Genomic DNA, 13,394 nt, shown 5'->3' with positions numbered 1-13,394 from the left:
TACTTCCCTTGCAACTGAAGAGATGTCACTTGCAAGTTACACATTCGGAACAAATTCTCGTGTCTGTTATTGAATTGTCTTCGGGCAGGTAAAGAACCTTAAAGAGGCATCCAGACCCAACACTCATCACCCCGGTAAGCAAGGAGGGGACCAGAGCATAATACATTGTCTGACATCATGCTTGCAAATTCACACACCTCTTTAATATTATTTTTAGTGATCTCCGACTGGCGAAGTTTACGTTTAGCATTAGCCAGCACTTTTAAATTTGACAAGATGTCAGACGCTCTGGCTCCCGGTAAGCATTGGACTACGGTGGCTGGTGTCTCTATTTTCACATTCCGTACAATAGAATCGCCAATTACTAGAGCACTTGTCTAGTAATTGTGTGCATCACTGAGTGGGGAGAACCTGTTTGATGTTCTGATCGGAATGGATGAGCAGTGTTTTGACCCGCGACTAGCCCGCCTCACGGTCACCCAATTGCCTCTGAAGCTGGACGAGAACAATGTACAAGATTCACTGTACTAGTCGCATCCAAAGCAGTAACTACAGCCCTTGCATTCTTACTGTCCTCAATTAAAGTTTGGATGCGTGTCTCTAATTCTAAAACCTTCTCTGTCAGCCTAGCTATTTCCCTGCATTTATCATGTGAATCCCTGATTGCTAACAGAGAAGGATAAGCTATACATGTGGCAGACGGTGCAAGTGACGATGCAGGGAGAAGCCATTTACTCACCGTAAGGATTTACTTACCACTCTTGATTTGACGAGCTTCTGAAAACGGAGTGAACGAGCGTGAGGAACAAATAAACAGGAGCAGAAAAAAGCCAACAATAAGTGCGAAAACGCGGGTGGGAGTGAAAGTGAATCGGCTAACGAGTACTAACTCACCGCCAAGTTTTAGATTAAAGCGAACGAACTAACAGCAGTCTAACTAGTTAGAATAATTTGATAGTATCAACGGTATGTAGACAGTTAAATTATATTTGATCGCTAGAGAAGAGCTGATAAATTGAAGAGCGAAGCTACACGCAGCTACAAACAAACCAACCTCTCAGCAGACAGGAGCAATCGAGCAGGACACCCAGTGATTTTTTTTGTAGAGGTTTTATTGAATAAAATGTAACTCTACCTATTCAATAACTTGAATATATTAAGATCATTTTGAGGAGCTGACAGGAACGGTCTTTGTGAAGTCTACATTAGTATTCCTGTTTTGTGCGCTAAATTTATAATATTCTCCATCTTCATTTTCTCTGTTTTGTGCACACTTTTTTACAGTATAAAATTTGCTCCTTGGTTTCGTGTGTTAATTTCTTAGAAATTTGTTTTTCATTTCGTCCATTAAGTTTGCTCTTTTTTTTAAACTAAGCTTGCTGCTCCGGAGACTCTCTGGTGAATGGCTTGTGCAGTTTTCGTCATCCGCTTCTTGTACTTTCAGAAGAGGGATTCCTATCTTCATCTGCCTTCCCTCCTAAGTCACTCTGCCTGACTCTGAGCTACTCCTGACATTTGTCCTTGTTGAAACCATTTATGCTGTAGGATCTCCTCAATAGTCGCTCTCTTAGTTGGGTCAACAGTCAGGCAGCGACTTATCAAATTCTGCAATTCTGTACAAGTTTTTCATTGGTTAGTCATGTGTGTTCTTTCATGTCCATGACATGCTAACGTTGTCAAGTATGGAAATATGTAGCATGTATTACACTTTGTGTGTTTAACAATCTTAATGTCACTGTGTTATTGGTAGTTGATTGTTCTCTCACCTGTGGATACTCTAACGTTAAAACTCAGACTTCCATGCATCATGTCTTCAGGACTGCTAAAGGGCAGACATTTGCACATAATTGCGTACATCATTACACCCAGAGACCAGACGGTTGTTGGCTCTGCCTTGTATCCTAAGCCCTTGTAGTATTCAGGCGGGCAGAATCGTCCTGTTCATGAAAGCAAGGCATATTCAGGTTATAAAATCTATTTCCAAACAAATGTCACCAGAAACTTGACCAAATGTCCATTTGTTTTCATTAAATCACTACTCAGAAGTTTGACTTCTCATTAGGACTAGTAACATAACATGCCAACTCACCTATAAAACCACCCAAGTAGCCTGTACTTTTGACGAGGTCACTGCAGCCAAAGTCTATTAGTTGGACTCGGTTAGTCGTCGTGTTGATCAGAAAGTTATTCAACTTAATGTCCCGGTGAAAGACACCTCGGTCAAGACAGTGCTTGGCCCCGAGCACCGCTTGATACATCAGGCTACGTGTCTGTAATTCGTTCGGCCAATGCATGTTGTGAACCACAAATCTGAGCAAGTCCATGCAGGGTTCCGGATGTTCCAGGATGAGGATGAACCGATCCTCCTCTTCAAACCATTCCAGCATGTACACAATGTAGGGGCTTAATGGAGCCTGTTTCAGCAGCAGGTTTGCAGCCACTTCTGCAAACAGTGGCTTTGAACAGCCAGGCTAACATTAGAGAAAAGAGTAATTAAGAGTTCAATATCACATTTCACTTCTGTTTGCAATGTAATTAGTATGTAGTTGGTATTTAATTATGTACATTATGTCAACTTACTAGTTCAATATAACGGTCTCTTTCACACTTGAGGATGATTTTGATGGCAACCTGCAAAAAATAAATGCAATCAATGAATAAATAAATGAAATCATTTATAAGCGCACTGTATGTTACAAATGGGCAAACTGATTATATTGAATCTGCAAATTTATACACATATATACACACACATATATAGTCATGATCACAAATATTTCTATTTAAATTGATATTAAAAATGTTTTGGTCTAAGCACTGATCGATATCTTCTATATACATTTGGTGAATAAAGCAGTGATTCCTACCTTCTTGCGTTGAATTTTTGAAGTCCCCTCGTACACAGTGCCAAAGCTTCCTTGTCCAAGCTTATCTCCCACTTCATAAATCTCATCAAATGGTACTGCAAAAACATACAAAGAGAGCATGTTAATATATGAGATTCAGTCTGACATGAAATCCTGTGGCAGTGCTTGAATAAATACACACATGCAATTCACATCAGATACATGGAGAATAAATATGCTCAATGTTTGAAACTAATGCTACGCCCAAATTGCTTTTAGGCAATACTACTTTGTCAACAGTTATCATTTACGTTTGGAATACCGTATGAGGAATTATACATACATGTATACGCACACAGACAAGTGGAAATAGACTCACCTGGAGTTGGACGGCTGAAACAGGCTGCTCGGGTTTGATCCTTGATTCGTCTATGCTTGCAAGCAGCTGGAAATTTTGGGGGTACTGGCTCAAGAGCTGTTGGGCCTGGAAGAAGATCAGCTGAATCCTGCAGACATGTTGGTACAAAACCAGGCGGTTCTTGACCAGGATCCGACAAGCCAGACAAATGATCTTCTGGAGGATCAGTCAGATCTTGTAGAGCCATGGTTTCATGGACAGATGGATCTGACCGATGATCAGCTGAATGCTGCAGACATGTTGGTTCAAAACCAGGGGGTTCTTGACCAGGATCAGACAAACCAGACAGATGATCTTCTGGAGGATCAGTCAGATCTTGTAGAGCCATGGTTTCATGGACAGATGGATCTGACCGATGATCAGCTGAATGCTGCAGAGCCATCGGTTCAAGAATGTTTGGATCCAACTGAGGATCAGCTGAATCGGAGTCGGCCTGTGCACAAAGAGGAGCCACTTTGTTGTGCTTTTTCTGTGTTGATACACATTTTACAGCCCGCCACAGTCTTTTGAAGAGTGTGAGAATGCGTTTCTTCTTCTTTGTGTTTGTTTGATTTTCTAAAAAAACAGAAATGGAAGAGTTAAGAATTATCACCAGATATTACAAGGCACATTCGAACATACATGTAGGTATTAGATAAATAAACACTCAAAAGTGGGAAAAACAGGACAGAATTGAATTGACAGTAGACCTACCGTCAGCTGGCTTGGGATCAGCTGGATTTTCATCACAGTCTATCGGTGTGATGCTGGACAGACATGGCAGAGGATCAGGTTGATCCTGTAGAGTTATTGGCTCTAGGCCGGACGGGCCTGGCTGTGGATCAGCTGGATGACAGTGTGCTGCTGGTTCGAGATCAGAAGGACCACACTGAAGATCAGCTGAATCTGTGTCCGTCACAAGCTGAGGAGGGGCTGTTTTGTTGCCTCGACGAGTGCTTTTCACAGCAAGCCATGTCTTCTTGAAGAATGCACAAAGGCTTTTCTTCTTGTGTTTAGCTGTTTTTTCTTAAAAAAAGAAAAGAAAAAAGTCATACACACATTTAATATATTAAAAAAGGAATTGTTGCAACAAAACTATTTCAGAGAAAGGAATTTTTCACAAGCTTGTTGTTCACCTGCTGGGCTGTTCTCCATAGCTGCTGCTGCAGGAGAAGCCTCTGGATTTGCTCCTGAAGGGTCAGTGATGTTTTTTTCTCCAGCTCTTATTATATTATCTACTAATATTGAACTCTTTTTAGACTTGAGCTCAACTGATTACAAACAGAAACACTGGTGCTGTAATGAAGCGCTGGAAACAGTTATTTTGAGTGTTCGTTCACGTGATAATCTTTCTGCTCTGATTCTCACTCAATTGATCACACTAGATTAGATTAAATGTGAGGCGACGATGAATTTATACTGTGGAATGCTTCACTGTGACGTCACGGATTTCACGTGACCTCACGTGTACTCTGCACGTGCAGCGCAAGGGGCCTGCATAAACCGCATTATTTGAAAAGAGTAGGCTATTATATATATTTAAAAAAAAATGTTCATATAAAAAAGCAGAACGCAATATATAATCGCAATTTAATGCTAGACTCAATAACACAAAAATCCCGAATTCGGAAATAATTAAAGCTGCAGTTCGTGACTTTTTGCGCTCCAGCGGTTAATAAACAGAGCTTCTTGAGGAAGAACACTGCAGCCGGAACTACTTTTATGGGTACGTCTACGGCGAATCACGCAGGTATGGGGCTACTCCGCAGCGGTACTTACCCGAACTAGTCCGAATATAAATGTAACCCGTTTACCGGAATTATATAAATAAAAGGAGGAAAAATATCTACAAGGTCTGAGCTCACCAAATATATGTTATTTATATTAACCACTAGTATTTGGAGTCTCGGTTCGGGTCTTACACTAAACACACAGAATGTATATAAAAAAATAATTGTGCTTAAGAAATGTGTCTGCACTCGCGATTGAAATGTCAATTCAGTCACCAACTGCTTGAATAAAAACACATACACAGAAATACGTTTCAACAGGTCTTATTTGTATTCAGTGTGCCCTCTTTTTGTTATAACACTATGCAGTGTAATTGTCACTTGGTTGACAAAAATATATCAAATATATCACAATTGAATAAAATAAAATAAAATGAAATAGACAGTCCAAACTATCAGAAGAAATGCGTAACTCCTGAATCAGGTCGAAATGTGTTTGCTTCAGTTCAAATCAGTGTAAGTGTATGAACGAATGCCTACAGAATCCTCGCGAAACCAACGATGAAGAACCGTTCACTCCTCACGAACGAGTCCTTGAATCGTGCGATTCACTCGAGTGAACTCCAATTCGTATCTCCTGGCACGAATCCAAAAGATCGCAACGTGATGAAATCATCCACTCCCACCAAGCACACACAGCACACTCCAAATCGCTAATGCAATAAAAGAGTTCAGGCATACAATTAAAGAAGAATATGCAAGGATGGCTATGAATAAGCGAGAGCAGAAGTACAGCTCGTATCTCTCGCCACGAGCTGGCGCATGAGTGACGTCGGCCAATTGATTCAATAACAATTAACTTGGATAACTTGAAGTATAACATTATTTTTCACAAAACGAGTCCATAACCATGTTCAACAATTCTTCTAACATAACAGAAAAAGTTTGCTCTTATTACTCTATGCACTTTGTCCGTTTCACGAACCGAATGATTCATTCACAACATCTTACAATAACAAAAGATCATACAAATCAAATGTACAGAAAATAGTAGTAAATAGAAAATAGAGTACTTGAGATTTACCTAATGCAATAAAAAGTTCAGGCATACAATTAAAGATGAATATGCAAGGATGGCCATGAATAAGCGAGAGCAGAAGTACAGCTCGTATCTCTTGCCACGAGCTGGCGCATGAGTGACGTCAGCAACCATCCACGCACCTCTCTAATTAGTAATTCAATTTGACAACAATCAAATAAAATATATTTATATATTTACTTTGCATGCCTTAATATTAACACTATTGGTGTACTCGCTTAGTAATTGTGTATATTCTGAACATAAAAACGTCTCAGACTGCAGCTTTAATTAAACTCTGTAACTCGACGGAATGTATAAATTTCACCCGTTTTCTAAAGACACTTTAAAACCAACACTTGTTTATACAGACAGCTCTGCTCACACGAGTTAATAAAAAGCCCGCGTGGTTTCATTCATCCCGAGTGTGTTTTAACAATTAATTGAAACGACGAACAAACACAATGGCTTAGGTTTGATTTCGACATCCAAAGAGGAAAATAGCAGCTTAATCGAATAGCTAACGGTTCATGAATACAAATTTGTATTTTACATTAGGATTTTTTGTCTATCAAATAACAATTCTGTAATGTTGTTAACGCTAACGATAAGAAGAAAGTTTAACAAAGACTTAACTTCATTTTCTCTGTCAATCAACAAAATCACGTCAGCGTCGCCGCACTGCTGTTGCTATAGTAACGAATTCAGTTTTATCGTGCGTTTGATTGAAAGAGCTTTGTTGCTATATTTACTAGTTGTAGTCCAATTTAGTGCTAGCCCTTGAATGAATGTGTGCCTTCCCCGAGCCGCTTCCCAAGATGGCCGCCGCCTTCCCAGAGCCGCTTCACAAGATGGCCGCCGCCTTCCCAGAGCCGCTTCACAAGATGGCAGTCGCCTTCCCAGAGCCGCTTTACAAGATGGCCGCCGCCTTCCCAGAGCCGCTTCACAAGATGGCCGCCGCCTTCCCAGAGCCGCTTCATAAGATGGCCGCCGCCTTCCCAGAACCGCTTCACAAGATGGCCGCCGCCTTCCCAGAGTCGTTTCACAAGATGGCCGCCGCCTTCCCAGACTCCTCCAGTGCCTGCGCCTCGTGCAAAGCCTCCAGTGCCCACGCCTCGTGCAAAGCCTCCAGTGCCCGCGCCTCGTGCAAAGCCTCCAGTTATCCCACCTCCCACCCTTGCTACAAGTCATCGATGGATCCTAGCAGCCCCTGCACTCATCCTCTCCCCTCCACCTGGAGCTCGCCACGGGTCTGCCAGTCTCCATCGCTGCCGTGGGTGAAGGATCCTCGCTTCACCGTCCCGCCTCCAAGTGCCGGACTCCTCCTCGGCTCGTAGACCCGTCGGCTCCCCCTGGGCTTCTAACTCCCTCCTCTCCACCGTGCTTCGTCATTCCACCAGCTCCACCAGGCTCCATTGTCTCTCCGGCTATGCCTTGGTCGGTCGTCGACCATCCGTCGCCTCAGGATTCCTCTCCTCCAGCCGCCTCGTCCCTCCATCCCTCCGGCTCTGTCAGGCTCCTCCTCCCCCGGCTCCACCTCAGTCCTCTGTCGCTCTGGCCGCGCCCTCCTTCGTCCCCGTCTCCGCGTCAGTCGCAGAAGCCTACGGTATCGCCTAGGACATCCAATGCCTCTGTGTCACCCTGGCTCTCCGCCTCCGCCTCCTCGACCACCTGCTCCGCCGCTGCCGTCGGTCGGCCCTATGGGGTTGATGGCCGCTACCTCTCCATGGCTCCTCCCTCCGTCGACTCCACCACTGACCTTCATGGCTGGGCTCTGGATCGCCTCCCGTTCCGGACTCCTCCTGTCTTCTCCCTGGCTCCTCCCTCCGTCTCTTCCTCCCTGGACTCTGTCTGCTGACTCCCTCCCGGAACCCCCTCCCAAGCTCCCAGTTTTGTTTTGTGGTGTTTGTCTTGTGGAGCACCAGGAGTCGCTCCTAGGAGGGGGGCTATGTCACCAAGCCAGCAGAGGGAGCTCTTACCTCTGGGTGATCGGTGATCACTTCCTCTGCTGCTACTTCCTGTTTAGGACTATAAATTCAGAAGCAGGTCACTCACCTGCAGGTTGCATTGTTCGCCTGTACTGTTGTTGTTTCCGAGTTTCCTTGTGTTTTCTGAGTTCTTGTTTCTCTGGTTTTGACCCTGCCTGTCTTCTGATTCTGTGATTGTTTGCTGCCTGACCTGACCACTGCCTGTTTTTGGATTTTGTTATTGCCTCGCCTCCTATACATCTGTTTGCCCTGTTTGACGCCTGCCTGTTTGATGACCTTGCTTTTCTTCAATAAAAGCCTGCACATGGATCCACACGCCTCAGACCCCTCATTCGTGACAGTAATAGATCTCCAAACTGGATTGCACTGCTATACCCACACATTCAATTTAAATTCAATATTGATTCTATATTCTTACAACACAAATGTCGAAATGTAAACTGTAATGCTAATGCTATACATTTTTTTAGTCACTTTTTTAGTCGAAGATTTGTAAGAAACTGAAATTAATGTTAGTCAATCAATAGACATAAGGAAATAATAAACACTTGTTCACAGAAATAATGGATTTAAAGACATTAGGCTTTATTTTCAAGCATTCATACTGTCCCTGATGTTGCAGTGAATACAACAGAGCAATATAATAGCATGTAATACAATATTTATTGTATAATCCAGTGGTTTTCAATCCTGTTCTTTGGGATCCACTGCTCTGCTCATTTTGCATGTCTATCTTCTCTGACAGCTATCTTTTCTGGATCCCCAGGAATAAGTTTGAAAACCACTGGTATAGTTGAATCAATTTTGGTTAGAAACATTCAAACCATTTTTATAATGGTTAAAGCCAGGTACATTAAAGGCTTTTTATCTTTTATATTATTGTAACACTTTGTGTCAATTACCTGTGTCAACATGGTAGACAAGTTCTATATTGCTATATCTATACTAATAATTCAGTATAAATTCAGCATTGTATTAGGCTCTGTTTAAAGATTTAAAGGGACAGTTCACACAAATTAAGATATGTTTGATGAAACCAGAGAGCTTTCTAACCCTGAATGGGCATCAATGCAACTGAAATGTTCCCTGAAAGCATTGACAGAAACAGCAGTTTACATCTGTGTGATTTAATTTGATCTATAAATTAAATATAATTAAAGAAATTAAACAGATTAAAGTTTAATTGATTTAAAGAGAAAAATATAAATGCAACGTAAATAGCTAGCAAATATTAAATATAATATTTAATAAAGATATATATGCATATATATTTAAATGTAATTAAATATGGATCTATTAATCTGCATTTGCATGGATTTTCATAGAACTTCGGGTTGAAGTTTAAAGTCACAGTTAGTTCAGAACATCTAAGGAAGCCAAAAAAATGCTAAAATGAACATAGCATCGAGCGGGCAGTGTAAATTGAATGAGATTAATCTCCTATTGAATAAGATTAATCAAGAGAGCAATGAGTTGCCTAGTGTCTGTATGAGTGGGAATGGCTGCTTAAATGGACTTTGATAAAAAAAAAAGAGAAGTATGGGCATTGGTGATTTGAGTTGAGGCTGAACCGTATATGAGTTTATGGAAAAAATTGGATTCCGCTAGATATTCATTGATGGAGCTGACTTGGAGTTTTTGTGATATTAAGGTAAGAAATTAATTAAGTGATAGACAACAGAGAGAAGGCAAGTTATAGGTGGAAAGGAATGCTTTAAAGTAGCAAAATTGCCATGTTCTGGGTGAAATGGCTTGGAGAATCAAATCAAGTGAAGCTTCAAAGAGAGGTCTTAGGAGATGATTCAGAGGTATATTAGTTCTGGATAAGGAGGTGCTGGGGTTGGCAGGGGTTCTGCATCTAGGGCCAGCATGCTGAATTTCTGAGAAGATCTAGGTCCTGATACTGTTTGAGATGGGGGGAGGATCCAGAGCGAGGGTGTTCGGTGGCATAGGTAGGGGCGTGGCTGTGGATAAGGCATAGGATTTAAGGTGGGTAAGGGGGTGCTTGAAGGAAAAAAGGTCATTTGAACCGATTGCAAAGGCAGGCTTGCACTTTGAATGGCTACGGGGACAAGATTGGAGGAAAAGTATGGAAAACAAAGGGGGTTGTTCATCAGTGGAGGCGGCCTCATGCTTTGGCCAGCTCTGGAGGTAGGCAAAAAGCTAGGCAGAAGACAGAAGTGGGATAGGGGGTGCCATAGCCTGTGCCATTAGTGAAGGTGGCCTTGCAGTATGGTCGGCTCTGGTGGCAGGCAAATTTGTGGGGAGGTGGGGAGGAATGCTCGGCCTGCGCTGGAGCATTATATTGAGGCAATGCTGGCTGGTGTTTGGGAGATCGGGAGCTGCTTGTGGCTAAATCTGGGAGTCGGCCAGCCTGAAGCCTGAAGCCTGAAGATCAAAGGCATGACCCTGGAACTGTAGTAGTCGCCTGGCCTTAGCCGAGGGAGTGGGATTTAGGTATGTCGTTCCTGTTTGTAGCGAAGCGTATAGGGCTAGCCATAGCCACATTTGTGAATGCCTGGTGCAGGACACTGTCCATTTCTCCTTGGCTGGAGTGAAGGAGAGAGGCATAGGAGGATGGTTGTGGAGAATGTGATCCTCTGCACCTAGGAGAAGGAGCGGTGGTGGTGCTGAAAGACCTATGGCCTTGGGTTGCAGTTGTGGGATCAGCTGGACGTTGGCCTCTTGAACACCAGCTAGAGACACTGCGTTAACGTAGTTGTTATCTTCTGGATATAAAAACACACCAATGCTGAATCGAGAGATACCAAGGCAGGACATTCTAGATAAGTTATAGCAGATTTCTATTGGACTGGAAAACAATATAATCACTAATGACATACTGGCTGCGTAAATTATTTGTGCATGCTTTTCCCAAAATTTGTTTATAAAACAGTTCTGGGATCTTTGTATTGACCAGCGCAATGTACGGTAGAAGACAGCTGACTCTAAGAAGCACTGTTCACAACATCAGGCAATGTGTCTGTGATTCATTTCCATTGATAGATTTGTGCACTCTTTTTCAGGGTTGAAGAAACTCCCAGATGAGAATGTAATCATTTTCCTCCTCAAACCAATCTACACTGTAAGGGCTTAATGGAGATAAGTTTCATTACCAGATTTATAGCCACTTCTGCAAACACTGGCTTGTAACATCCATTCTAGAGAGAGGAGTTCAGCAAAAGGTTAGCTGACTAAGGGCATGTTTGATTTTTCAGGACGTATCAAGAGTGATTTTACCTGCTTCCCATCTTTGATATATAGAGTACTAGATGTATCATTTGCATTTGGATTCCTGGATAAGCGATCAGACATACAGCATGTGCATAAATACACAGACTTGACCCAAGGCAATCCAGTAGGGTTAACCTTTAATTGAGGATCCTGCAGCGTCTGTGGATCTTTGAGGAAACAGAGTTAACTTTGTTGCACTTCTTGCGTTGTGTTGTAGTATGTTTTATAGCTTGCTATATTCTCTTGAAGAAAGTCTTTTTTTTATTCATTAAAAAATGAAATGCATAAATAAATAGAAAGGTTAGAAATTAACAGATGAGACCTGACGTGCAGATATTTTTGTGGGTGATATGAGATATTTTATTATGTCTTGAGGATCACTTTGATCTCGTTGAGCGAAGTATTTCCCAGTACCATTTAAAGGGTTGCTTTGGCAGCGACGTCTAAGAAGTGAGGTAAGCCGGTTGACAGCAACGTCATTTGTGCACACGTTCAACAAGGGAAACAAAGAACAGGAGAATAGAGGACGCTGTGATCGGAGCTATGTTTTGTTGTGTCTCACGGGTTTCACAATAATGGACATGAGGACTATGAATCTCTACATCATCTGGCAGTGCTACATGTCACTGAGCAATATACAACAACAACAATAATAACTAACAGTAGCAGATCTACTCCTCCAATACCAAATACAGTAATATTGTCCTAACCTTTACCATGCTAAACTCTTCGGAGAGTTGTTCTAATAAAAATGAGGGATATTGTGAAGTGTGTGTTCCTGGAAGAAAACTCAGGACAGCAATTGACATGTTTAAGGGAGTTCAGAAGCAGTGCTTCCTGATAGAGAGAATAACTCACTGTTAGATAACATTATTAGGTGGTTTTGTCTGTTGCTTTTTGCTCTATTATTTCAGGTTATTAGTGGTTCTGTTCATTCCTCGCCACAGCTGATTGTAGAATACAGTATACAGTTAAACCTTAAACATAATAAACAAATAAAAAACAGACATTTATACTTACCATAATCAGACTCGTTCATTCTGTTGATGACCCACTACCCAAACAATAAAACATACATATACTTATTTTATAATACTCACAGCTACCAATAACAGACACATTTGACAAGGTTTACATTCCTCCCACAGAGTTCTGCAGATTTTTCTAAAAGAAAACATGCTGTGAAGCCAAAAAAAGCCTGCAAATTCCATCAGAGATAAATAATCAGAATAATAAATAATTTGATTGACTCACGCATTTGATATGTGCTGAAATAAGGAAAGTGTACAGCCTCCATGTACTGTATACTTACATAGCCTGTCAGTGAGCACAAATTGAGGAATAAAGTAATGATTCCAGGAACATATATCTTACACGGGTAAAGGCTGGTGGAATCCTACACCTCAGCATGAAAAAAAAAATTACATAAATGAACATTACAAATAAAAACTATGATAAAACACCAGTGCAATACTAGTGTTTGATTTTATTGCTAACTTACCCATACTTCTCTACCATATCAGCCAAAAGGATGTTTACCAGCTTCTTACCGGCTTTATCACCGTCTAAAAGTCGCAAAGTTTGCATCAACTCCTGCAAAGTCTTTAGGATCACATTGGCTCCATGCGGCAAGTTGAGCTTTGTTGAAGCTTAGAGGTAGAAAGTACCATTCGATTTCATGTTCAAACTTTCAAATTTTCCAATGCAACAGATTTTGAGAGATTTTAACATTACTATAAGGTACAAAATTAAAACACCACTTTAGTGCGATCACAATTTTATTTGGGATCAAGTCCATTAATAATATACTGAATATCTGATTTAAAAAGAAAGTTACGGATATTATGATCATTATGGCTTTTTTATATGAGTAATAATAGTTAACTTCAACGTAAATAACACTAAGAATAAAATTACTCTAAAAGTGAAAAATGTACCTTCCTTAATGAATTCACAGAAGTCAAAACCGCCATTTTTCACTGGTATTCGGATCCAGTTTGGGTTCCCTTTAGACTCCACTTGAACCAGCATTTCTTCAGAATGAAACACTCTCACAGGATAATCCCAGTCAGTCGGTGTGCTTTTTTAACAAGCTAACACAAAAATGCCTATAGTATCTAG

The 13,394-nt window shown here is 41.4% G+C and overlaps 1 protein-coding gene across 1 annotated transcript; it reads right to left on the bottom strand.

Annotated features, from left to right (window-relative positions):
- Positions 1 to 1,482: 1,482 nt before the first annotated feature.
- LOC122329154 (serine/threonine-protein kinase pim-1-like) lies at positions 1,483 to 3,646 on the bottom strand. The gene is made up of 6 exons (XM_043225355.1): positions 3,226 to 3,646; positions 2,868 to 2,962; positions 2,581 to 2,631; positions 2,090 to 2,471; positions 1,767 to 1,937; positions 1,483 to 1,613 (listed from the first exon to the last, which is right to left on the bottom strand). The coding sequence occupies exons 1-6, from the start codon at positions 3,644 to 3,646 to the stop codon at positions 1,483 to 1,485; spliced, it is 1,251 nt and encodes a 416-aa protein (XP_043081290.1).
- Positions 3,647 to 13,394: the final 9,748 nt, after the last annotated feature.

This window comes from Puntigrus tetrazona, chromosome 23, assembly GCF_018831695.1.
Source record: "Puntigrus tetrazona isolate hp1 chromosome 23, ASM1883169v1, whole genome shotgun sequence".
Taxonomy (NCBI): Eukaryota; Metazoa; Chordata; class Actinopteri; order Cypriniformes; family Cyprinidae; genus Puntigrus; species Puntigrus tetrazona.
This window is presented reverse-complemented; position numbering and strand designations above follow the sequence as displayed.